The 26901-nt window shown below is 53.3% G+C and overlaps 1 protein-coding gene, 1 long non-coding RNA gene and 1 pseudogene across 3 annotated transcripts in view; 1 reads left to right on the forward strand and 2 right to left on the reverse strand.

The window, feature by feature from the left end:
* Positions 1-14569, reverse strand: part of NKD1 (NKD inhibitor of WNT signaling pathway 1) — an 80959-nt gene extending 66390 nt beyond the window's left edge. Inside the window, exons 1-3 of the mRNA XM_079117293.1 lie at positions 14343-14569; positions 14177-14209; positions 13388-13521 (exon numbers count right to left, since the gene is read on the reverse strand). Of these exons, the coding sequence (XP_078973419.1) occupies positions 13388-13521; positions 14177-14209; positions 14343-14367 (192 nt within the window). The 5' untranslated portion in view covers positions 14368-14569. The remainder of the gene's footprint in view (positions 1-13387; positions 13522-14176; positions 14210-14342) is intronic.
* Positions 1-26901, forward strand: part of LOC306647773 (NADH dehydrogenase [ubiquinone] 1 alpha subcomplex subunit 1-like) — a 442780-nt pseudogene that overhangs the window by 107448 nt on the left and 308431 nt on the right. The window lies entirely within an intron of this gene.
* On the reverse strand, positions 22215-24067 carry LOC306647774. Its single transcript, XR_013760156.1, has 3 exons — positions 23748-24067; positions 23057-23300; positions 22215-22968 (listed from the first exon to the last, which is right to left on the reverse strand). It is a non-coding gene; the product is annotated as an uncharacterized lncRNA (long non-coding RNA).

The raw sequence follows: 26901 nt of genomic DNA on the forward strand, positions 1-26901 counted from the left end.
AATCATAAGATAGTTCAGTCACGACGTTTTAGACTTTTTCCACAGAAACAGTCCTCCTGTTCTCTAGTACGTATCTGACAGAAGACAGCAAAGGCCAGGGGAGGCCATCACAGATACCCACAGTTAAGCTGGGCCACTCTCAGGCCACTCAGACCCCAAAGATTCAGGCACATCTTTCTCCCAGGACGTTGCTGCCAATGTTCAGGCTCAGACGGAAGCTTCTCGGGAGAGGCCAGGGGGACCACCAAGGGCCTCCTCACTCTCTCCACCCTTGAGCAAAGGGAGTAGGTGAGCAAGAACTAAGCACAGCAGCCTACTCTGACCCACCCCCAAAACAGCCAAAAGGCTCGGAAGTAAGAAAGAAAATGGAGGCACAGAGAGATCAGGAACCTTGTCCAAGCCACACGGCTAGTGAGGAGTAAAGTTAAGGCTTCAAACTAGGCATTCGGGCTCAGCGCCCGCACCTGTGACCAAACACCAGGGCTTTTCCAATATTTGATCATGACTGACAGTAAGAATTACATTTCATAATGGGCTTTTGTATATATGGTTTGAAGTTTAAGTATGTATGTATTTAAAGTAACACAAAACTATCCTTATCCTTACTGACAGCTCCCGATCCTACCAGTCCCAGCCAACAAGTGGCAGTGGACGAGAAACAGCGGGCTCAGCATGGGCAGCAAGCACGGCCCCGGGGAGCTTGCCACACAGACGAGCCAGCGCCACGGACGGCCAGGCCTGGGCACGGTATGGACACCTGCTGCAGAAGCCCACTCTGCACAGCCCCACCCAACCAGCCTCGACCTCCTGCTTCCTGACCTGTGGCAAGGAGATGGGAACGGGGCAGACCTGAACGGACGCTGGGACTGAAGTGCTGACCGAGAGCGTCAGCATGTGTCCAAGCCCTAATTAGCATAAATTGGGGCCAAGAGCATTGGTACTTTGTTCAAACCTCATTAGCATAATTTTGGACCAATAACAGTGAACCAAGTGCCATAAAAGCCCCTAGACTAGCACACTCCACACTCCAGCGGAGAAAACCTGCTGTTGGGTCCCCTCTGGTGATACAAGAGTTCTTTTCCTATTTCTAGTCTTCAAAAAAATTCTACCCTTACACTCACTCATCCTGGTCTGTGGATTTCGTTCTTTGAATTCACAAGGCAAGAACCTAGAAAGAAGAAGAAATGGACAGTGAGCTGCCGGGGTCTGCTACAGTGCAGGAGGGCATGGCCCACCACCAAGAGCTGCGACACTTCTCAACTACAGAAGCATGCAGCCCGTGCAGACCCCACCTACCAGCAGAAGCAGCAAAGTGAGTTCCATCTCAAAACTCCAGGTTCATTACCAGAGAGGAGGTCTTCTCATGTTTTTATTGTTTTCCAATTTATTTTTCATCACTAAAGTGATTTCATGAGCTATGAATGGGATGATGGCATATGGTTTGAAAAAATGAAAACTTATTGGCACTGATGTCAGGTGGCTCTAAAATGGGTGGACTTAAATTTGGATTTTGCTGGAGCAAGATTTCCCTTCCAAGTCAAGTGACCTTGGGCAAGGTGGTAGACTTCTTCAAGCCTCAGTTTCCCAGGCTAAGAGAGAGATTAGCAACACCCACCTCACGAGGGTGCTGAGAGCTGGCCACTGAGGCTGCAGGGGGCTCGGGGCCAGGCATGCATAGAGAATCAGCAAACAAATCCAAGGCTACATTGTTACCCCCTGAACCTTGGTGGGCACCGGGCTGCGCCCACAGGCAACAGTTAATAAATGCATGGAGCCTGCAACCACGAAGCAGCCAGAAAGGAGGCTCATGCCCAGAGTGAGAAAAAAAAAGGAAAGAAGAAAAAGCAGCCCCCAGCGCCCAGGGAACAGCAACTTCGTTCCTGGCTTACTATTATTTTCTTAAAGCATCTCTTTGCTTCTGTAGTCTACCTAGATCACCGGGGAAAAGCAAGGTAAAACAACAAATTCAAGGTCCGGAGCCACCTCTAACAAAGCACCCTCTGGAAGCCAGGCAGGGAGTGAGCAATGTAGCCCTAACCAACACTCCTAAACCCACACAGCAGAGTGCCCAGAGCTGAGGGGAGCAGTGGTCCATGCAGCCACTTCAGGAAAGCATTCTGGCTGGAGTCCATCTGGGAGGCTCTGGCTTTGCCCAGGTGGAGACAGGACCATCCTCCTCACCAGCCTTTATGCTCTGCCCCCACCCTCACCAAGGTATGGGCTCCAAATGCAAGGTCAGGGCCTGGAGAATCCACAGGAGGCCAACCAAAGACCTCCAAGATGACATGAGTTCTTGTGACCAAGAGGTTCTCCCCCCGCCTCCCAACCCATCCAGAAAGGAGAGAAGCTGGAGCCAGGGGAGGTTTGCAGCCAGCAGACCTGGGCGTCGGGCTGCAAGGCCCCGGGTGCTGCCTAGCCCTGTGCTAGAGCCCAGATCCCTGCCCTCCCATCTCTGAGGTGAGCCGGCTCCTGAGCCAGACACCAGAGTGGGCTGGCGGCTTTCTCTGCCCCCCTGGTCTCTGTAACGCCCTTTGCCTAAAAGGCTTTCACCAAACCTGTCATCACCTGGCTCTCTCCTATTTACTCTTGGGGTCTCAACAACTTCACTGTTACTTCCAATCCAAAGCAGAATCCCCCCTCCCCTCATCCACACTGTTCTTTCCTGCATCTCGCTGGCCCACAGGCGCGGACTTAGCACACATCGGGGTGCTCGTCAGCAAATCATGCCAGAAAGCTGCAGGAGGGGTGACATCTGCTTTATTTTCCAAGCTGCTGAAATGAACTCACATTCATTAATTCACTGTCCCCTCCCCATTTCACGATGTGAAGACTGAGGATCAGAGCCGAGTCCTCACCTGGCCCACGCCCACCCAACGGGAAGAAGTACACCTGAACTTGGCCCAGAAGTCTGAAGCTGCAAGCTGTGACCACCGCTGGCTCCTTCTCTGCGCCCATGCTGCTGCTTCACAGAGAGCAGTTCAAACCACATCTTCACCCTACTGACCCCACCTGCCCACCGCGCCCCGTGCTCCTGCCAGATTATAAGCCACTGTCCAGTATTCCAGCACCAAGCCTCTGCTGAGGCTGCACCCTCGGTTCCCGCTGAAGCCTGAATCCTGCTCTCCCTGGCTGGGCCAGTGGCGGTTCCTTGGTGAGGTACAGCCTCCTCATCAACACACCACAGGCATCGGGCAGGAGGCCACTGCAAGGAATCAGCAGGAGCTCACAAAAGCACTAAGCACCCTGCTACCTGGCATCAGGCTCACGTGTACAGGCTATTATCACTAACGCACGGACACCCCACGACTACCCCATCAAAACCTTACAGGCCCAGACCAGCAATCACAAGCTGGGGTTCAACAGGTCAAAGCCGGCCATCTGGATCTTTCAAAGAAAGCACTGTCTAAAATACTCAATGAGTTGACAAATGTTTAAAATAGAAAGGTTTTACATTAAAATCCAGAAAGGTGCATTCCCTTCATGATCAGAGAGTACTGCAATGCCAGGGCCACGTCCCCATGTGACCACAGCTGGGTGAGGTTGAGTAGTACTGCCCCCTGGAGGCAGGGCATGTGCTGCCAGGGCACCCTAGTCCCCACTTCTCCCAGATGTCTCCCCCTCAGCCTACTGCATTCATTAATAGGACCTCTGTGGTCCCCCGTGGGTCCCTAATCCATGATCCTTCAAAGCCATATTCATGTGTCACTTCCTTCAAAAGTCTTTCCAGTTGAAAAACTCCAAAAACATTTCTAAAGTCCTCCCAAATCACTGCAGCCCTGTGTCTTGTGGCTTTACATCCTTAATCTTTAACTTTTACTGAGCATTTACTGTGTGCCAGGTCATTTTACAGCAGAAGCCCTCACAGCACCATGGGAAGCAAGCAATACTATCATGCCAGCTCACAGATGCAGAAACTGAGGCCCAGAGAGGATGAGTCTATTGCCAGCTGCACCCCCAACCATTCCTTTCCCATCTCTATACAGCTCTGTGCCCCAGGAAGCTGACCCCTGGGCACCAAGTCCCTGGGGCTTCCTTACCTGTTGGCTTCTGGATTCCGCTCACAGGAAGCCCTGGTGTTTAAGGGCAGTTTAGGGGCACAAGACTCTGAGTCTAGAACAGGCAGTCTACTGCTCCAGGGTCAGAGTGGTCTTGGAGGAGATGTGTAAGCTGAGGCCCAGAGGTGAGGAGCAGGGAAAAGCCGGGGCACCTCGTTACTGCCTCTGCACCACGGCTCTGGCTCCCGGCTCTCCTCCATGCCCGTAACCCAGACCCTCTGCCTGCCCACCCAGCCCCTGCTCCACAAGCAGCTCCTACAAGGACCAGGAAAGTCCTCCCCCGGCTCCTTCCGCTCCACAACCAGCAACCACCTCCCTGTTGCTCGGGCCTCGGTGCCTCAACATCCCGAGGGGCCCCCAATCCCTGCTTGCACCTCTGGGAGCGCTGGAAGACTTTTCACTTAAATACCTAGTGCACCCTTTCCCTGCCAGCACCCCTGCTGCCACTGAGGTCTAGCACCATGCCCAGGGTTCACAGAAAACAGCACAGCCAGGCCCGGGCCAGGATGCTGGCCTCCACAGCCCCTGCTCTTTAACCTTACATTCTCTCCTAACTCTTCTGGTCCCTCGCCTACCTGTCTGTGTCTTCCTCTAGGGTCCCCTGATGGCCCCCAGAGAGCCAGAGTTGGGCCAGCCCAAGGAAGACATTCTGGAATTTCACTGAGCCGACAGAATATAGTCTGTCACTTGATTCCTCTTTATCCTCCACAGTATTTTTATCACTGAGAGCCCATCTCCACATTCCCGCTCCCCCAAATGATGGCATGGGCTCACCTCTGTCCTGCTGGCCTCTCAATCACAGCCCGCCATAGATCTCCCTTCCGGACAAAGACCAAGGTCCATAATGTGGCTAAGAAGGACTCCAGGCCCCCATGACCCCTCTGCAGCCAAAGGAACCTCAGTCAGCACCCCAAACTATCTGCCCTCTTTGCTACAGAGTTTCCCACGCACTGTGTCCCCTCCACCTGCCAAACACACATAATGCCACGAAACATCCCCCTCCCCACCTCTGGGCCTCCGCTTACACATCTCCTCCAAAACCACCCTCTGACCCTGGAACAGTAGACTCTGCCTGTTCTAGACTCAGAGTCTTGTGCCCCTGAACTGCCCTTAACATGACTTTCATGGCTCAGTATCTATCTTCCCAAACCATGAGCCAACTGGACTTACAAATATCCATACTCAGATCCAAAGCAAAATTCCTGCATATCAAATAGAGTCACATTTTAAAAGAGTACAGTCGTTCCTTGGTATCCACAGGATTGGTTCCAGGAGCCCCATGGGTACTGAAATCCACAGATGCTCAAGGCCCTTATAGAACAAGGTATAGTGTTTGAATAAAACCTACTCTCATCCTCCTGTACACTTTAAATTCTCTCTACATTACATACAATACCTAAGACAGTGTAAACATTGTGTAAAGAGTCAAGCTATATTGTTCGGGGAATAATGACAAGAAAAAGAGTCTATATGTGTTCAGTATGGGCGCAAATTATTTTTTCAAATACCTCCGACTTGGGTTGGTTGAGTCCATGGATGCAGAACCTATGGGTACGATGAAGCCCACTCCACAGTCTAACATGGACTCTCTCATGACAAAGAGTGGTTTAGTTCAGGAGGGAAAAGAAGTTGAACACTAGAAAATGCAGCAATGGGAAACATGCATATGAATCCTACATCATATGGGCAAAGAATGACCTGCTCCATCAAAACCCCAACGGTTTTTGATAAAAGTTAATCATTATTCCTGAATTTACAAATCTTAGCGAGCCAGCAGCAGAAGATTGTGCTCTTAACTATATAAACAACAAACATCATACTTCATGGTTATTAAGCAGCACTGGAGACTCTAACCAATGCAATTGGAGAAGAAAAATGGATGAGAGGCGATGATAAAGAGTTCGGTTCCACTAAACACTAAGTTCTGTGAGGCAAGAATTACATCCTGTTCCTCATCATTTCCGTGGCATCCTGCACACAGCACTTGGCAAACAGAAGGCGGTCGTATACTTGTGAAAATGAATTACCAACCAGATGAGGTCTGGCCCCTCAAAAAGCACCCACCACTTTTTTGAGATCCATGTCACAACTTAAATTGTGTAATTTGTTTTTGTTTTGTTTTGTTTTTTGGGGGACCAGGGGTTGAACTCAGGGGCACTCGACCACTAAGCCATATCCCTAGCCCTATTTTGTATTTTATCTAGAGATTCAATGAGTTGTTTACCGCCCCACTTTTTGCTGAGGCTGGCTTTGAACTCATGATCCTGCTGCCTCAGCCTCCTGAGCTGCTGGGATTACAGGCATGCACCACTGAGCCCAGCTTGTGTTTTAAAAGTTCTCTTTTCCTACTGGATTCTAAGTCCTATGAAAACAAGGCCTGTGCTCTGTTCACAGGGCTGGGGTACCCCTGGCCTACCGGGAATGTCATACATCTACTACAGGTGTAAGAGTGACTGGACAGAACACACTCAATAGAGAGTGCTAAGTGACTGTTCTTGCTTCTCAGCTGAAGACGCCAAGGCCCAGGGAAAAGAGGGGCCCTTCAGCTGATGTCACACCACCGTGAAGCCACCTGGTACCCTGGGGCCCTCTGAAAGGCATCAGCCACACACAAGGCCACCCATACATGCCACGACCAATGTGGCTCACCAAGCAAGGAAAGCAAACCCCAGACCAATTCCTCAGAGCACTCAAACAAACAGGCCAGGGACCTGCCCTGGTGGGCAGAGCCGAGCAGACTGGCCAGAGCTCACGCGCAGCAGTTTTGGGGCTAAGGATGACTTCAGTGGCTGGACTTGAGGCTTTCCTCCCTGAGCCCCGTGACTGGTGCCCACACGGATAAACAGCCCCTTCTGCTTGCCCAGTAAGCTATCAAAGAATCACTTATGCCTCTAGAAGTGCGTGTTTAGAAAAGGTTCCCCACCCGCCTGGGCTTGGCAGGGGCTGCATCACTGGGCTGCCCTTTGGGGAGTGAGCAGGCCTTTCCCCAGGCCCTTCGGCCATTCTTCAGGCGGAGAGTCTAAAGCCATAAAGAAGCAGGCAGCTTCCCAGGATAAACGGAGCAGGGTGACATCAAAGCCCTCCTTCCAGATTAAACAACTGAGGCCTTCAGCTCCCTCTGGCATTTCTTCCAGGATATTCTGGGCTCCTGCCTCAGTTCTCCCTCAGAGAGAGTGGCAGATATTTTGTTTGTGAGAGGCTGAAGTTTTCCTTCCTCTGAGAGAGGGCGAGAGGAGAAGGGAGGGGGAGAGCAAGGGCAAGAGGAAGAGAAAGAATGCCTGGGAGAGACAGGAGCTGCAGAAAGACCGTGTGTCAGTGAGCGAGAGAGAGAAAGGGAAGTCGGGAGGCAGCAGCCGGAAGCGCCTGTTTTGGAATCCAACTAGAGACCTAAAAATTCCAAAAAGTTTCTAAACCAAAACACAGCAGGGATCCACAGACTCTTGGTGAGGCTGAAGGGCCCCTGAGCCGGAAGGTTCTGGGCTCCCCAGCTCACCACTGCACGGTCTCTGTGCCTGGAGGTCAACACTGCCCACCCCTTGACTGAACCGCTCCGTTCATCCAGGCAAGGGAGCCTCTTCCCCCAGCTCTGGGGAAGGAAGGGCTCCCTCTGGGGTTGGTTCTCACTGCCTTTTGTCCCTTGGCCCTTCGAGGGCCTCTCTGCCTTTCAGTAGCCAATCTCGCCCCTCAGTTTCCCCAAGCCCACCAGAGCTGAGCCCCTGGGCCATAGCTGGCTTCCTCCTCCAACAGTGCTACAGGGGCCACCAAACCATTCAAACAGCTGAGTCATGTCCCCAGTTCCATACATGATGCTACACATGAATCAACTCCAAGGAGTGTGCGGGCAGCTGGAGGTGCAGAGACTGCCCACCCTCCTCCATCCAACACACCTGTCTGGAGGGACAGGTAACTCAAGGTTTTCCAGGAAGAATAACAGGAAAGACTTTCAGTCCCCATGGGCTGCACAGACAAGTCCCTTCACAATCATCCAGTCCAGTAACCCACCCAGTCCACCTTCCAAAGACAACAGTGGGGGGCGGGCCTCGATCGGCCCTTCCCAGGATGAAGAAATCCCCTCTCTCAACACGTGCTCTCTCTCACTGACTTGCAGGCCACCACCTATTCCTGCCTGTCTACTTGCTGCTTCTGGAGTTCATTCATTAGAGTGGAAGCCACAGGAGGACAGGGAGCGGGTTTCTTTTACTCTCCACTATAGCCCCAGTGTCTGGCACAGTTCATTATTATCAATAACGAATAGCGACTCATTTTTAATTTGCGATTCCCTAATTCATCAGTTAAGCTCAGTACCTGAAAGAAAAGCCTGGTTCTTCTCTTCCACTCAGGAGAGCAGGAACTGGGGAACAGGAAGAAAGCGGAGACACTTGCTGGGAAGGGCAAGCAAGGAGGCCCATGGTCTCATTTCATCCAGCCAGTCAACTGACGGGGAGTCCTACTCTGTGCTGGGGTGGGGTTGCATGGGGAGGACACCGTATTCAGTAACTGACTGTCTTGTTGCTGACAGGTCAGTCTTGATGTTCGAAGCCTGCAAGGGGACAGTATGGTCCCTGAGAGTGTGTCTGAGCTTCCTAGCACAAATAGGAACCCTCCCGATCACCCCACCTTCTCTCCTCCTTCTTACAACTCCACTGGATACAGGGAAGAAAAACATTCCCCGAGTTCTAGGTCCCAGCAGGTCGCCCAGTGGGTGCTTCCTGGATATGACTTTCCCTGGGTTCCCTACAAAATGTGAATGTAGAGGGGCAATCCTGATTTCCAGGAAATAGAACGACCACGCGCGCCACAGCTCGGGGATCCGGCCTCCTTCTCAAAGAAGAAGAGTCTGAGAGAGAAGACAAGCCACACAGAGACGTCCCTACCAGAAACCACCACACAGAGATGTATGAAAGCATCCAGAAGAAGACACCCTTGCCCACCATCCAGATACCCTGACAGGCCCAGACCTACAGCAAACCAAAATTCCGCCTGGCTCTTCAGCCAGCTCAGGTCTTCCCGGCCTCCCCAGTCCACTCCCCTGGGTACAGACAGCAGCCAGGTGGGGCTGTGAAGTGGGCAGAGACCCTCCATGGGGGAACTCAAAAGATGCCAGTAAGCGGGGGCTCAGATGCCTCCACCTTGAGTCCTCCACCATCTCAGAGCAAATTATCTTTTAATTCTGAAACACCAAATATTTAATTTATGCTCTACCTCAAATGTCAAGTCCACCTCCCGGCACATAGCTTTGAAACCACGTAAGGAGGTCTAACACTTTCCATATGGTGAGGACTTGGGACCTTTTAATTGTGCCAACTGGTATCATTCAAGGGTAATTCCCCTGGAATCCTGCATTCGGGCAGCAGCTGGGCCAGCCTCCAATCTCATCACCCAGCCCCATACGTCCCCAGGGCTCCAACCAGGCCTGCACCCTCCTAATCTTCCCCAAATATCAAAATGCACTAGGTACCCCCTAATCAAATTACCAAACCGCCTGGCAGCCGCCTTTGATCTGGAGGAGGGCTTGCCTGCCCTGCAGCTCACGGCCTATTTCTCCAGGCAGCTCTGCTATAAAAGAACAAAAGGGTCAAGCTGGTGGGGGGGGGGGGATTGTTTTAAATCTGGTTGTGCACATTCACATATGCACGTGTGTCCATGCCACGTGAGCGTGCAGAGAGGCAGGGAAGTTGTTTCTCCAAGTTGGCCACCATACCTGCATCCACTCTGCTAGTCCATCCATCTGTGAAGCTCTGCTGTCCACTCGCTGCATGTTCCAAACCCGGTATTCCTGACTGGTTTCTTTTGTTACTGCTACTGCCACTTCACGTTCCAAGACACTCCACTATCTCTTGGAGATGATTGTGCTGCTTCTGCCTTCTCAGTCTCCTTAGTGCATGGCCTGCACGTGGCTCAGTCTATTGTTGTGCTTTCAGAGTACTTCTGTGCCTCCCTTTTCTCATTATTTTTTTCCTATGAGCTCATATTCCCTTGGACTTCATCATGTGCCCAGGCAAAGGGCAGAAACCCAGGCCTCAATCTGTTTCCCTCCAAGTGAGCCTGCTGTGGAAGAATGGGCAGGCAGGGGCACAGAAGTCTCCATCTTCGTGGGTTCCCACCTCCCCTCTACAGGTGCCTCAGCATTCCAGAGAATTCCCAGAGTCTACTCTTTGGGAAGAGCTGTCTGCCCTGACTCTGCCAGGAATGAGAATAACACTACACCCATTTTACAGATGAGCTGATTAAGGTATCCAAAGGCAAAATGGCTTGCACAAGGTGACAAGCTCTTGTGGCACAGCCTGGCCTCATTCATTTCTGTATTTAGGAGGGCAGGCTAAGTTTAGTGCCAGTGTGGTCACCCCCTCACATACCAGGACCTTGCATGTAACTTGGACCCACCCCAAACATTTGCCAAGCTCCTCAGACCCCACTGGAGAGGAAGAAGCAGAATGAGGGCCCCTCCTGCTTCTGCAGGCCCCTTGCCAGCTCATCTAATCTCACAGAGCTTGGCAGCTGGTCGGCAAGCCCCCTCCCCAGGAATGAGTCACTGCAGCGCCCTTCCAGGGGATGTTCTGTGCAGGGCTTTACCACACATGACTTCCTTTCTCCTAGAAAGTACACCAGGAGGGAGAGCGCACCAGCTGGCTGGCAACTCCAGAGGGTTATGGGGAGATTAAGATAATGTAAGCAAAGCTTGACACACACAGGCACTTAATAAATAGTAGTTATCATTGCAATAATAAGAATGCTAGTTGGATAAGCCACTAATGTGTCCCCAGTCACTTTGGTGACATGCCAGGTGAAAGAGTGCAGACAGAAGTCAGCCCCAAGGCAGACCTGGGGCAGGCTGAGGACTGCTGCCAGCCCTGGAAGCCAGCAGACTTCGGAGCCCACACCCTCCTACATCCTGATGATATCACAGAGGAACCTGCCAGCCACCCCTTCGGCGCTGGTGGGAAGAGGAAAATGAAGCAGGATTGCGGGGTGCCCACCAGCAACCTCTGCAGAACCTCAGCATTCCTCAAACTTTGGGCATCCCATCCTCACGTTCATAATTTTGACCACTTGTACTGAGTATTTTTCTCTGAATCAACTTTAAGTTAGATTACCTCTTCTAACTTAACTTCATCCTAAGCAATATTACCTGTGAAATCATAGTTTTGAGGGCCTAGTTATCTTTTCTGATTAATAAAAAAAGAAAAGGTAACTATTAAGACTAAAAGCATTCCTCCAGGTGCCACCTGAAATTGTGTCACAGACTCCCACCCACAGTGCTGCTCTGCCCCCTAGACTTGCCTTGACCATCTCCCATGGGGACTCACCAGTCCTACCTCTAGACTCAGAAGCTGGGCCATCTTGAGCCAAGGCAGGTGAGAACCCAGAAATCCAAATCCCAGTGACTAAGAACAACTCCCAGGGAGTCAGAGGCTCCCCGTTACCACCTCTAATGGCTGGGCCCACCCGCCACATGCCACGCGGATGGCTCTATGCCTCACATCTTCAAAAGTACTTTGAACAAATATTAATGACCACTCAGCGCTTCTCTGAGAGAGGGGGCGAGGGATAAAGGGAGGGGAGCAAGCACCATCCCATACTGTCCTCAGCTGGGGGAAGAAACCAGGCAACAGAATTCCGTGACTTCACCAAAGCCACAAACTTAAGCTGGGGCCCCCTCCCCACCCTCCCTCATTTCCCCCAATGGCAACTTTTACTGGCTCGCATTCCTCTTGCTGGGAACACTACTATTTAATTAAAAACGACAGACTTTTGTTTTCCTCTCCTTCTTTCCTCCTCCCTCTCATCCTCCCGGACTGGATGCCAAGGAGACCCACCAAAAACATGCGGGTAACATTTGTTATGGCTTTGAAGATAAAAGTCAATTGAAGTAAGCCCTTGCTGTATTTCAAGTTTCCCCTCTAGCGTGGAGCAAGAGCTGCCTGGCAGTTAAGGGGGAAAAAAGGGACTGCAAATAAATGTCATTCTGCAGGAATAGTTTGTAAAAATAAACAGGCTGAAAAAAAAAAAAAAAGAACCCAAAACTTGATTAATGGAAATCCACTCAGTTGGCCTCTGTCTTGAGCTACAAATACATTTGTTCATATGGCTACATTGGATCGTTTTCATTGGCCTTTAAATTTAAAAAAGTAGATCAAACACCAGAAATGGTGGGAGAAAAAGTAGTTTACAGTTCTGTTGTTATAGGGCCCGACTGCAGTGCCCCCCACCCACCAAGTTTTGACCTTTACTAGGGGCCAGCAGCTCCAATTCCAACCCAGTCAACAGATGAGGAGAAATGGAGAAGAGAAAGCCCCCAGCCAAGCAGTGGGGAGGGAGGCTGTGGACACAGAGGAGGCTATTTCACACGCACACAGGACCCCCGCCCAACACCAGCCCCTGCAATCGAACTGCCAGGTCCCACCACCCAAATACACACACGCGTCTGAAGACTCCACCAGCCTCTCCCCAGCCGTGGGCAAGACCAAAGAACTCACCAGACCCGAGACTCAGTCTGTTCCCCTCCAAGTTAAAAAAAAAAAAAAAATTAAATGTCACATCAAAAAGTTGATTCATCCTTTGATCCTCTGCTTGCGAGAGTTCCACGCAGACCATCTGAAAGCCCCGTGCAGAGTTCTGCAGCTCACACGACATCTGTGAACACCAGTCCCAGGCCAGGAGCTGTGGCTGCACTCACTCATTCCCCTGTCACACTCGCTGCTCCAACAGGAACAACCCCAACCTCTTGGACCCACTGAGTGAAGGCAGGGGGGTGTGCCAGGCTACAGTGGAATGAGGCCCTTTCCCTCCCCATGAGCCTCACTAAAGGGTCTGCTGGGTCCCAATGGCCCCCAAGCTCCCCACTCAGATAGCAGAAGGCACTAATGAATGCCACAGACACTAAGACACACTCGGAAGTGGCCATAAGACCCTGGGCCAGCACAGCTCTGCCCTCCACCCAGACAGACCCAGTGCCTCCCCTCCCAACTCCCACTTGCAGCTCCCCCTTTGAATGCTGGTCACAGAAATAAGGTAGAAGTCAGAGAGGCCCCCAAACCCAGGCTAGCACAGACCAGCTTTCCCATCAACTGGACCTATACCACCTCCTCACCCAGGACCTTCTTTCGCCCTGGCAGCCCTGTGCCCCCAACTGGGGAGGAGAGTGGTCCACCTGACCTCTAAGGTTCCCCATAGCATGGGGACACAGGGCTATGCCGGTGGGGCAGGGGAATGCAGAGACAGGATTTTCAGACCCGGACACTGTGCCAGGAAGGTGCTAAAAGTGGGAATGGGTGGAGACCCATCTCTGAGGCTGAACGGGGTGAGGGGATAGGGCAGGGTGGGGACCGTACCCGGGTGCCTCGACCAACGGTGCCCGCCAACCGCAGCTGTCGGGGTCCTGAGACACCGCCTGGGCAGCGCTGCCTCCCGATCCACTCCTCGATGCCCTTCCGAGCCCAGGCAGCGCTCACGGCGAAGCTGTCACCTGGGACGGAGATGACACGAAGCCCCTGAGTCTGGGCCCCCGGCCGGCCTGAAAGTTACCCGAGAGCAGGGGAAGGAGTGGGCGCGGCAGACAGCAAAGGCACCGAGGGGTCCTTTGGGGGTTCAAGAGCTTGGGCAAAATTCAAGAGACACGCAGGTAATCAGGAGAACCGGGTTCAGCAAAGCCCCAAGAGCAAGAATCCAGAAGGGGGCAAGAGGGAAGGCAGAACCCCGGAAGGAGGGGTTTGGGGATCAGGAGGCCAAGACTGCAGAGGACTGAGGGTCAGGAAAGGGGGAGCAGTGGGCACAGAAGCCAAGATCTCAGGGAAAGGGGCTGGGGTCCAGAAGGAGGGCAGCAGGATCTTGGAGTAGAGCGCTTGGGGGTCTGAAGAAGGGGCGCAGTGAGCACAGAGGGCCGGGACGCAGAGGGGTGGGGCTTTAGGGTCAGAAGTGGGAGAGCAGGACCGCAGGGAGGGAGTAGGCGGGACAGAGGCGGGGGCCCGAAGATTGTTCTAGGAGCGGTTTGGGGGCACTGGTCGCCAGAGTTGGGGGTTGGGATGGCCCTGGTAATGAAATCCAGCGGGCTGGGCCATTCGGCAGCCGTCCGCCGTGCTTCCCCCATCCATCCCCCGGGCCGATGCCCCGCGCGCCCCTACCTTCCGGGCTCTCCCTGCGCTTGCACACGGCGGCTGCAGGCACATCGCGCGCGGCGGCGGCGGCGGCGGCGGCGGGAGCCGGAAAGAAAGGAGAGGGAGAGAGTTAGCAACGGCGGTGGTGAGGACGCCGGGGCCAGGGGGCCGGCGCGCGGGCGGGGGCACTGACCCGGCTTGGAGTGAAGTTTCCCCATGCTGGGGGCGCGGCAGGCGGGGGCGTCCCTAAGCCATGCGCGCGGCCCGCGGGCCCGGCGCCTCGCCTCGCTCTCCTTCTCCCGGAGCAGACCCAGAGCCGATGGCAGCCCGAGGCGGCGCCGGGACGCGCTCCTGCCGCCGTCGCCGCGGCCCGACTGACGCCCGGGCGCGCCGAGCCCCCAGCCCGCCGCCGCGGCCCCGCGCCTCCCCGCGCGCCCATTGGCCAGGCGCGGCGCATCAAAGGCGAGGCGGGCCGCGGCGGGGGCGGGGCCGGCGGGCCGGGGGCGGGGCGCGGCGCCGCGCGGGAGGGGCCCACAGGGCGCTCTGATCGCCGCGGCGGTCGTCAACCAGGGTCTGGGGGCTGAGGACCCGTGCAGAGCTGTGACCAGCAGACGTATTGGGACCGACCCCCTCTTGGGTGCTGCCCTCAGTAGAACATTCGCTCCCTCGCTAACAGTACTGTCTTCCCTCCGCTCTGTATTTCCTCCAAGCCAGTAATTTACAGGCGGCTCCAATTTACAGGTGGGGAAACTGAGGTCGGGCGAGAAGACCCCAGCTGCTCTAGCGCAAGCGTCTCCCGCGCTTCTGCGCTCCTGCTACGTCGCCTCTTCCCATTCCTCACACAATCTGCCTTCTGTAGCTGGTGTTACAAGCCCCTCCTCCGACCCCTCTAATTTTTTTAGTCGGAGTCCAGGAGAAGCCCCCGCTGCACCTTAAGCCAGTGTGTATCCAGCTCTCGATTAGCCGCGACAAGTGTCCAGAAGCCCCGACTTGTCAGCCAGTCGTTCAAATCTCCTTGTCCAGGGGCCCGTGGGTGCCCGCCGGGGTTCGCGGCGCGCTGCCAAGTTGCGCGGCCCGGAAGGGGGTAAACCGCTGGGTCTTTGATCTTTCTTGGTTTCCGCTCCCTGCTGCAGTTCGTCAGACCCAAGCGCTTGTTTGTTTTGTCTGGGGAGGTCTCTGCGGAGGTGAGGGCGACATCAAGGGGTTCCACCCCACCTTAGCGATTCTCAGAACGCCTGCTCTGCTGGGGACACCGTGGATCTGTATTAAGCTCGCCCTTAGGTCAGACAACCTGGGCGTGGGAAAAGACCCCTCCAATCCAAATTCAAGAGTGAAGATACTAGTCCTGCCTGAGTTCTCTGTGAGAGCCTCAATTTTATGATCTGTAAAATGGATACTCGATCTGCCTTCTGCCTCCTCCCTAAAGCAGCACTATCCAGCAGAAATGTAATGTGAGCCACGTCTATAGTGGTTCAATTTTCTAGCAGTCACATTTTTTTTAAAGTTAAAAGACACAGGTGAAATTAATATTTATTTGATCCAATATATTCAAAACATAATTTCAACATAAGATGTTACATTCTTAGTTTTGCACTACCTTTAAAACTCACTATGTATTTGGCACTCAATACACATCTCATTCCAGACTGGCCACATTGTCAGGGATCCTTAGCATGTGGAAAGTGACTATTTTCCACAGAGTGTTGGGCAGCACAGCTCTGAGCATCTGTGACCCAAAAGGACACTGGGAACTGCATGCCCTCCAGAGTCACAAAGCTCTTCATCCAGCAGTATTGCACCTTCCATTCTCCAAGCTTCCTTTTTTACACATTTAGTTTGGACAAAATGAAGGCTAATCTTGTAAGCAAGTACATTAATGCTGTTGGCAGGGTGCTTTCATTTGCAGAGGGCTGGGATGGCACAAAACATGACTGTTGTCACTCATGTTGCAGTTCCTTATCCAGTACCTACTGTATACCAGTCGCTTCCTGCGCCATGTATAGCACAGCTGCTCTGAGGCAGACCTGTAGAAAGGAGGGAACCTAATAGGCTCAGAGATGTGAAGTGACTTGCCCAAGGTCACATAGCTAATCAGCAACCCAGTTGGGAACTAAACCCAGGTCTGTTGATTCCATTACTCCTGCTCACTTCAGTCTATCAGGTTGTCCCAACAATTTTCCAAACCTAATATCCCACCATTAAAGAATTAGTCCTCCATCTGGAAAGAAATCTTAAGTGTCAGCTAGCTCTGTGGCAAGCATTGTTTTAGGCACTTAAAATACATTAGCAGTGAATGAAATGGACAATTGCCCTCCCAGGGAGCTCACCCTCTACAGGCGGAAGATAGGTAGTGAATGGGTTAATAGCAGTTTGCCCCATCCCCACTCATTGCCCCATTTGGCAATGAGTGGAGCATCTAGCAGGCAGAGGGCAGAGATGCTACTGAACGTCCCATAGTGCACAGGACACCCCCACAACAAAGACTTATCTGGCCCCAAATGTCAGTAGTGGGCAAGGGAGCACCCAGGAGCTGCAGTAATGAAGGAACAGAGGTAGAGCAAGGCAGGAGTCTGGAGGCACTGGGTGAGAGTGGGCGCTTCCTGCAGACCCCCTCTGAAGGAAAGGGAGTTCACCTGGTGTTGCTGTCTGTCTCCTGCACCCCACCCCCACTGGTACCAGGGCACATCAGAATCAAAGTGAAGCTCTGAGCGCTCTCTCGCCGCGCTTAGAAAGTTGGTTACTTCCTTAAACCGGTCATGGCTTTCTTCTTTCATGAGAAAACAGTATCCCCTCTTCCCCTTGGGAATTTCTTTTTACAGTTCAAAAAGAGATAAAAGCAAGAACTAAAACTCTGCAGTTACCAGCTTGAGTCTTAGGGGAAGTAAATCCCAAATGTCCAGCCCAGATGGAGAGGCCCCCTCCACCTGGGGTCTGGCGCTTCCCAGCCCAGCGGGCGCCTGGGACTTTGCTGCTCTTGGAATCCTGACGCCCCTTCTACACCTGGCCCTGGGGTGAGAAAGAGGTGCCCGCCTTGGGGTAAAACATTAGCCTGTCCAGGACTCTGAAGAGGGACTCCCCAGAGGCTGTTAGCCACTGGGGTGGCTATCCGTCCTCCAGGGCTTCCCGCCCCACCGCTCACTCTCTTTTTATGTGTTTTAATAATTTATCTGGCCCATTTCTTGGGCTGTATACTTACAGTGACACATCTTTTTCTTTGAAGATTTCCCATCCTTTGGGGGAGGAGATGGGAGAGGAAGCCAGGAAGAGATAAGAGAGAGAGATTATAACAAACGGGTTGCATGGGGCTGGAGACGCAGCCGGGCTGGGTTAGGTGAAATCTGTCAGATGTTGAGCTGGGAGATTTTTTGGTGTTTTTTTAAAACCACATCACCCTGGTGGGCGGCCCCCACCCCACACCAAGCCGTCAGGTCAGGCTCCCTTCAAACGTTACTTCCTAAAGGAAGCCCTTCCTTGGCCTTCCAGCCTGAAGGGCTCTTCTCTGCTCCGAACAGCCGAGCATCTCCCTCTCCCAGCATCTTTTGGCCTCCTCATTTTGGAATGAGGAAGCCAAGCCTCCCTCTGGGAGACCCCTTGAGGCAGGGGTCTTATGTGACTAGCTGCAGGGCCCAACAACTCATAGCAGGGCTCTATTTGGAAGGACGGGAACCTGCCTGACCCCCTCAGCCCCCGGTGTCAATAAGACAGTAGGAGAGCTGCCAAGAGTACGATTTGGACTCTATGAATTAAAAAGATACCGATTCCCCAGCCTGTTGGTTCCTCCCAGGTCCCTGGAGTTATTCTATTCCATGGTTCCTGTGAGTCTGGGCCTTGTTAAGGGGCCTGGAAGCCGGGTCGGGGTGAGGAGAAGGTGAAATGGGTCTGCGGCATGAGAAAGTTTGCAGGGATTTTGGAGATGGCAACCAGGGGAGGGAGGGGGAAGTTCTCAAGGCACAGGAGTGTGATGAAGAGTGAAGGCCAGGGCCCAAGAAAGGCGGCGCCCGGGGAGGTGGGGAGAAGCCCAGGCCCTCGCCGGTGGCGGGGTCCAACGTGCTCTTGGCAGTGGTCTCAGGCGCAGCTCCGTGCCGTCGTCTCCCCCATCACTCCACCTTTGGCAAAGTCCTAACCACATCCCTGGTTTAGTGGCACAGGACAGAGTGAAGAAATCAGAAAGATGGACTCACACAGGCCACCCATAGAGGCCATGGCCACGAGCAGGCTTCAGAAGGGAGCTGATCAGTGAGAGGAAGGGTGGGAGCAGGGGGGCAGGCAGGGCTGACTCGGGCCCACTTCAGTCCCTGGAGTTGGGTCCTGAAGGCGGGAATTTCCCCAAGCAAGGTCTGGGGTCCCCAAGCCACTCCATTTGAGTATTAAAGGCAGAGGCCCCAGAAGATAGCTGCTTGGGATTCCTCCAGATGTGGGTTGAATTGAATTTGGATATTTATGGCCCCGACCCTTTCCCCGTGGAGACTGCTTTAACAAGCTCAGAGCACAGGCTTCCTGGGCTCAGTGAGGAAACCCTTCTGGCCACGGGCCCCACCTCTGTCTATTTGCAGACTTCTTTTACAAAAGAAAGAAAAACTATCTTCTTAAGCCTTTGTTTTTCAGTTATGTGCAGCCAACTCAGCCAGATCACTATACCTGGTGTCGCCATCCAAATATCAAAAGAAGAGTCAGGCCGATCAGCATTTCCCAAAATGGGTTTCACTGGACACCTGGTACGTGAAAGAAGCATTGGGCAGCCCTGGTTCAGCCAAAGGGGGATGAGTTCTTTTCCCGCAGGACTTGTCAGAGCCTTGTCAGAGGACTTGTCAGGAGAACTCATGAGGACAGCCCGCGTGGAGAGTCTCCCTGGAGGTGAACACCCACCTGCGTCTGTTGGACGCGTCTGAGGGCACACATGTTCCCTGAGCGGCTGGACACTTCCTATGCACGAGGCTCTGTGTTCTCTCGTGGGGCTTCTTAAGGCCTCGGCTCAAGGAGTCGAGGAAAAGCAGTCCCTGCAGCCACGCTCGTGGCCCCTGCTGCCGTGATGGCGCCACCTGACCTCTTGGCTCCCTGGCCGCAGCTGAATGGCTCCTTGCCTGTGAGTCTGAACAATCGGGATCTCTTGGCAGGATTTTAATAGGCCGAGGACCTGGGGCAGTGGCGGGGGCTAGAGATGCTTGGGGTCCTCGTGGGCCAATGAAAGAACAGAAGGAAGCAGGGGAGGAACAGGAATGGTAGCCACAGACTTGGTCCCCAACAGGCCCTTGGTCCTCCTTTCTTAGACTGGTCGTCAAGCAGCCTAGCGGAGGCTCCTTGGGACCGAGTGCACATGCGGCCGCTGGACCATGTTACAGTGTGAGCGAGCAGGACCTGAGGGTCCGCCCTTCTGACAAGACCCAGGGGAGACTGGCCACATGGAACCGCGGCTCTGGAAAGGTCAGCCTTCTCTCCGTAGCTACCAAGGCTGGGACTTGCCTCGGCGCTGCTGCGTGAGTCGGAGCCCTGGGGAGGCGAGGGTGAGGCCGAGTCAGGGAGGAAGGGATCATGGGGGGTGTTTTTGTTTTTGTTTTTCCATTAATCAAGCCATTCAGTGAATATTTGCTGGAGCCCTGATTTATACCAGGCTCTGTATCCACTATACAGACAAAAATGCCTGTCCTCAGGAAGCTTACCTGCCAGCGAGGGAGACAGACAATGAATCAGTCAGTGGGTGAAATATGTGGTATCTGTCAGAGTTAAAATCAAGTGGGGAAAGAAGATGACGAGCTACCAGGGCAGGAGATGACAGTCTCAGATACACAGGTCAGAGATGGCAACCTTGAGCAAAGACTTGAAAATGAGGAAGAGGACCATAGGATGTTGGGAAGGCAGGTCCAGACTGGGAACAGCAAGTGCAAAGGCCCTGAGGTGGGCACATGCCACAAGGCTTCTGAAGCAAAGAGAGCAAAGAATCAGGGGCTGGGAGGGGAGCAGGGGTTGTGGGTGACAGGATCACATCTTGAGACCCGATGGGGCTCAGCAAAGGCTATAGTTTTACCCAAGAGAAAGGGCTGGGACCTGGAGCAACTGGACTGCTGTGTTGAAAACAGAGTGTGGTCGAGGGGTGATGGGAGGTGGCCAGGTCTGAGATGACGGTGGTGTAGACCAGGGTGATGACAGCAGAGGGGCTGGAAAGAGTGGGTGCTGAATGTGCCTTGAAGTTAGAGGCTACAGGATCAGCCAACGTATGGGACCTGGGGCAGCAGGGAATGAAGGAAGATGCCCAGGTTGGAGACTGAGCAACCAGAAGGATGGAGTTGCCATTCACTGCGCAGAAGACACCCAGGGGGAGCCAGTTGGCAGAGCAAGGTGGATGAAGAGCTCCTTCCCGGTGGACCACGAGCCCCGGGAGCAGCGGAGTGGCAGCAGCTGGATCTGTAGCTGTTTGGAGGCAAGCTGCCAGGAGGTGTCATAGGCTAGAGGTGGCGCCCAAATCCAGGCCCCAGAGGTGGTCCCCTGGGGAGTGAGCATGGACTGAGAATAGAAGAGCAATCAGAATAGACCCTGGGGCCCTGCCAGGCTGGAGGTGTCGCCCGTCCGTGCCTCCATGCTGCCCAGCTCCTCGGTGGCTCAGTGCGACAGTGGCTGCCTACGCTCCATTCGGTCCCCAGGGGGTCCCCTCCTGGAGAACCCCCTTCCCCATACCTGCAGGCCACCAGTGCCCTCCCTCCAGCCCCTTGGCAGGCAGGCTCCTGGCCTCCCATCTGAACTCTTCAAAGCGCTTCTTTGTTCCTGGAGATCAGTGAGACAATGCCTGTGAAACCGGGGCGCCCTGCTGGGGGCCGGGGTGCCTGCTCTGTCTGATGGAGGTCACAGCGCAGCACCCGCCCTGCACGTGGGCCCCGACGCCAGGTCCGTCCCCTGTGCGCCCTCTGTGTCTTGCACCTTGCCTGGTACGCAGCAGCCGCTTTGGAAGGGTCTGCTGAGTGTGGCCGGAGGTGACACCTGGGCCCGTGGCGTCTTCTGGCCTTCCCCGAGCACCCGCCCCAGAATACACCCATTTTGTTTCTTCTGCCTCTGTGCCCAAGACAAGGTCACTGCCCCCGCCCTGGCAGCCCATGCCTGAGCCCACCACCCTGCCAGAGCAGGAGGGCAGACGGTGGCTGCCCTCCTGCCCCAGCCCCTGTCCTGTTTCCTTTGAAACCTCAAGGGACAGGTGTCTTCTTCCCTTCCCTGCAGAAGGGAGAATTCTCCACCGGCGCCTCCCCGCAGGGAGCCAGGGTACATCCTCCACCTGGCGCCTCTTTTAACCTCATCTTCTGGGGACTTCTCCTGGTGACAAGTATCTTTGTGCGGAGCCCCCTCCCTCTCTCCCTGGATTCTAACTCTCTCGCAGGCTTCCGTCTGCACAAAGGGACCATTGAGAGGCAGGCTGTAGGGCGCCGCCTTTGATCTGGGCTTCTAATAACGTGTGTATGTTTGCGTCCCAAAGCAAGGCAGCAGCCTGGCTGGCTCACGGGGGCCGGGGGAGGAAGAGAGTCAGTAGATGGCACACCCCAGGTTGGGTAGTGAGCATGGGCACGTTGGGAGGGCATCCCCCAGGATTCTCCCTGGCAGGGACCCCTGTTCCACAGGTGAAGACCAAGAGGTCATAAAGGAGCTCCATACAGCCAGCCATCTCAAGTTCAGCCTCAGAAGGGAGGGAAATGAAGCCAGGGACTTGCAGCAGGTAGAGTCATTCGGCGGTGAACTGGATGACACGCACCCGGCATAAAGCATGTGAATGCCAGATAGCAGCCGAGGGCCCTCGGTTGCTAGATCTTCTGATTTTTCAAGAGTAGTTGTAAATCCAGGTTCCTAAATGCAATCCCTCAATTTTTAAATGTTGACAACCAAGTTTAGGAAACATTAAGTCATGGTGTGGATAAATGAAGCATTCATCCTTCCTGCAAGACAGTTCGTGGACACTATTTTCTCCTGCTGCTTGAGTGAGCTCACCTGAGAAGATGCTTCCGGAGGCAGGGAAGGGTGGTGGGAAGGCAGGTGAGCCCAGTCCGAGTGACAATGCCAGGCTGGCACCTGCTGCCCCACGGTCCCCTAGTGCCTCACTGCCCTGAGTTGCTCCATCAGTCTCCCAACAGATAGGTACTGGGTCCTGCCTACCGGCCAGGGCAGGCAGGGCTAGACACAAGGATGCAGGCACAGTGAGGGGTCCCAACAGGGGGACAGAAGTGCACGAAACAAAGCGGTACTGAGGGCCACCAGGGCCTGGCTCTGTGGAGGTCTGTGTGTGATCTGTCATCCCAAGCAACCCCAGGGGAGAAGGGACTACATATCATCCCCACCTCACAGGTGAGGAACTGGGCTCAGGGAGAGTAACGAAGCTTCTCAACCAGGTCACAGAGACCCAATCCTAACCCCACTGCTTGTCAGCTCAGCTCTCAAATGCGGTCACCCCCACACACTGTCCCAGAGGTTGCAAGATGGCTTGCCCAGGCTTATGCCACTTAACTCCTGTAGTTGTGCAGTGCATCATCTGCACAACTGTACATGCCAATCCTGTGGTCAAACAGACAAATTACAACAAATTAAACACCCATCAAGGTGTATATAAAGCCCCCAGGCTTAGCCTAGAAATGTGGAGGCGAGTCTTCCCCGGAGATCCCTCTTCCCAGCCCAGGTCTTGCTTCTGGCAAAGAAACATGTTCCGCCTTTGCCCAGATCTGCCTTCCACAGGTATCCCAGAGAAGCAGAGCTTGAAGAAGAGCAGCACCATTTGCGCTCTGCTTTCTCATCTGTAAGTGGGGCCGTCAAACCATCCTCACAGTTACTGCTAGGAAGTGAACCAGACATGCCTGAAATGACAGGACAGGGACTCTAGGTTAAACAAAGTGACCGTGACTTCCTCGCCCTCCAGCGGGGTAACCTTGGCCAGCAACTCACCTTCATTGCTTTCATCTGCAAAACTACAGGGGCGCCCTGCTCAGTGTGGGTTCTCGGTAGGGCTTAGCTACCCTTACTGTGGTCTTGTCATTATAATCATCTCATGACTTCCTACCAATGGAGCCGTGCTCAGGAGGAAGTGTCTGCATACAAACATCCATGGCTCCCACTTTCCTTAGGCATCATGCCAGCTGCCTCCAGGAAATCACTGGCCGCACAGTACTGCTAACCTTTCCAGAAGCATCTGCCACACCGAAGCAAAGGGACATTAAAGTGGGATGGTGCACACTGCCTGCACCCTCCATCCGCACTTGATGGTGGGAAAGGAGCGAGCGCAGGGCCCAGGGACTGGCCCCTTCGTCCATTGCCTTGGGTCTCTCCAGGGAAGGTGCTGGGGGAAGGAGGTCCTGGTCACCATGCATTATCTGAGGTTGGGCAGCTCAAGCTCTAAGAGAATGGTGTTGACCTCAGAAAGAACAGGGAGGGGAAGGCTGAGCACTGGGCCTGGGAGGCCTCCCCCAGGCTCCCTGCTCCTCCCCCAGACCCCTAACCTTCCTCCTTGTCAGAGCGTGCTGTCAGGGTCCTCTGGAACCACAGGAGGGCCCAAGCAGCTCTGGGGGACAGACTGAGGACAGAGAACCTCTGAAGAGGCTCTCGGCCTCACCAAGGGAACTGAACAGCAATAAGATACCTTGAAAGGGTTTCGTGCAGGAGAGCTGCAGGCCCTTTCAAAGCCAGTGATCTCTGCATTCGGTTCAACATTTCAATGGTGGTATTCTGGATGTCCCTAGCTCCAGATGAAAATAATCCAGATTTCAAATTGTTTTAATTGCCAAAGAAAGCGCCAGTTTTTCTGTTCTTCAAAAGTCGTGGAATGTGCTAGAATATTGAAAGCCGGCGATGGGGATGTCCACTCTGTCCCTCCACTGAACTCCACCCTCTGTCCAGTCCCTCAGCTGCCTCCAGAGTCTGCGTCCTCTTTCTGCTGCTTCCCATGTGCTCGCCCACATCCTGCTCCCTCTGGCCCTCAGTCCCAGTATAGATGACGCTTCCTCCACCAGTCAGATGGAGCCCTGGCGAGGTCTCACCTACACCCCAGGTGGTTTAGCAGAAGCAGAAAGTTTTCCTCATCCTGCTGTTTTCCTACAGCCCCCCCAGAGGAATTCCCAGCCAGCTATAAAAACAGAAATAGGTGGTATGATTTGAATATGGCTTGTTCCCAAAGGCTCATGTGCCCAAAAGCTTGGTCCCTAGGGTAGTGAAGTTGAGAATTGAGAGGTGCAGTGTCACACGCCTGTAATCCCAGCAGCTTGGGAGGCTGAGGCAGAAGGATCAGAAGTTCAAAGCTACCTTCAGCAACTTAGTGAGGCCCTAAGCAACTTAGTGAGACTCTGTCTCTAAATGAAATATTAAAAAGAGCTGGGATGTAGCTCAGTGGTCTAGCACCCCTGGATTCAATCCCGTAACAACAACAACAAAAAAGCGGGACCTAGTGCAAGGTAATTAGATCCTGGGGCTTACCATCATTCTGGCAGGACTCCAATAAGTTCCCTCAAGAGTGAGTTGTTATAAAAGGAGCAGACATGGCTCTGAATCCCCACTGGCCTCCTGTGTCGCCATGTGACTGCTCTCTCCCTTACCAGGATGTCCACCCACTATGTTGTGATGCAGCCAAGGAGGCCCTCACCAGAGTTCAAAAATGAAACTGGCTGATTTTGCACTTTCAGTCTCCAAAACTGTGAGTTAAATAAACCTCTTTTCCATGTAAAGTATACAGTCTCAGGTATTTTGTTATGGCAATAATCTAATATAATCAGAAAAGAGGACCTGCGACTGGGGTTTTCAGAATGAACAGGAGCAGAACCAGTTTTATGTGACCACTTCCCCCAAATCAATTCCCCAACCAACCTGACCAGAGGACTAACTCTGTGTCTGTACCACCCTGACTGCCCTGAGTACCTCCATGCCACATGCTAAGTGACCCTTGGAGGGGCTTCCATTAGGCTTATAGGCATCTATGCAGGCATAAAATGGAGTTCACAGAGATGCTGAGATGAATCCAACCTCAAAAAGATCAGGTGTAGTGGGTGGTGGGGGGAGTGCTACCATACACACATTCAAACAATTCCAATCAGGATAAACCATGAGCCAATACATGTAAGTGCTTGGCACAGAGTTTGGCAAATAGCAGACATGCAGTAAAAGCAGCAGTTATTTTTATTTGGAATTAAAAAGTGATGTTTTCTTTGTGACTTTTTGGTCATAAAGTACAGTGACTGAAGTAAACTAAAACTAACCCAAACAAAAAGGAACTCTATGGGCTCACATGACCCAGGTATTGTCAGGGAAGTTTACGGACAACTTCAGATTTATAACCTAACAACCTGTACTGAGAGTGAAATGAGAACTGTTATGCCCTAGTTCTGGTGAGAAAAATCCTGGGTAAGACTCTGATTGGTCTAGTTTGGGTCATGTGCACATTCCTGAGCCAATCACTACTAGAGTTTGAATCAGTTGCCCAATCCTGTGGCTAGATGGAGTTGATTGGCAGCCCCACTTCAACCGAGTCCTGGATGAGAAGGAGCAAGTCTCCCAAAGGAAGGAAGGGGAATGGGAACATTACTGACCTGAGGAAGGTAGAATGTCCTTGTAACTGGACATTTCCAAAGGATAGGACTCAGGATCTGTCAGAGTTATCAGCCCCACTTTATGGATGAATGGGAATAGTCTCAACCTATGGACTAGCTTGCCTAAGGTTGCATGGTTTCTCAGTGGTGGCCTGGAGCCCAGTCCACAGGTGTCTGCCTCCACAGTTTCACCTACATCTAATCCCCATGAGCCTGGCGTCCAGAAGGCAGAGAAAGACTGACCACATACAGGTGCTCATGTTTCCCACAGCTGAGCCAGCAACGTGCCAGTCCAGTCCCATCCAGAACCAAGGGTGGTCTTTGTGTCTTCAAGTGAGTGAACCTGACCTCTTGGTCAAGGAAAAGGAAGGAGCAACTGAACAATCTGAGGAGCAAGTTAGCAACCTCCCTCAGCCCTAAAGCATAGGTAACACTGAGACCCAAATCCCCTGATCCGAAGGAAAGCTGACTTGGTGAGGGAGCTGGAGGGAAAAAATGCCTTAGTGAACAAAGGAAAGAAAAATGTGCATCACACACTTGACACGTGACTGCCCTCCACGGCCAGGTCTCAACAAAGCTCAGAAAGATGCCTTTTGGATTGTCACCCATTAAGTGAAGACTTCCTTCACCAGGTGGCCCCGTACCTCCAACAATAGAAGGAAATCATGCAAGAGGTGTTACCGTCAAGACTTACCACCTGGATCACCTCGTGCCTCGGGGAGGAGGCCAGTGCCCTCTAAAGGGAGAATAATTCTGTCTCCGAAAACAGCTGCAAGAACTCGACTCCAGGGTAATCGGAGGCCAGTCTCTGTCCTTCTCCCTGATCTCTTCATCTCCATCCCATTTGACTTTCCAATCCTCTTCTCCTGGGAAGATCCAGTACTTTTCCTTTTCTGTCTCCTCTGTATCACAGTTTACCTGTCCTGTGTCCTCTTCCGTTGGTGTTACGTGAGAAGCACAGCTAATCTGACTGGCTGATACCTGCTGGGGTGGTTGTTGGTGTTCTGGGCAAGGGTGCTAATCACCTTTCCCTCACAGGAAACACGTTTACGACCTAACAGGCTGTTCCACGTCAGAACTCCACAGCTAACTCTAGGGTTCGAAGTGACCATCCTAAAAAACCCTCAGGCTGAGACTCTCAGGGCATCCCCAAGTCTTCTTTGATTCTTTCTAAATCACTCTTGGATCTGTAGCCCCTGCCACTGCCCAGGTGTGATT

This window comes from Sciurus vulgaris, assembly GCF_902686455.1.
Source record: "Sciurus vulgaris genome assembly, chromosome: 17".
Classification (NCBI taxonomy): domain Eukaryota; kingdom Metazoa; phylum Chordata; class Mammalia; order Rodentia; family Sciuridae; genus Sciurus; species Sciurus vulgaris.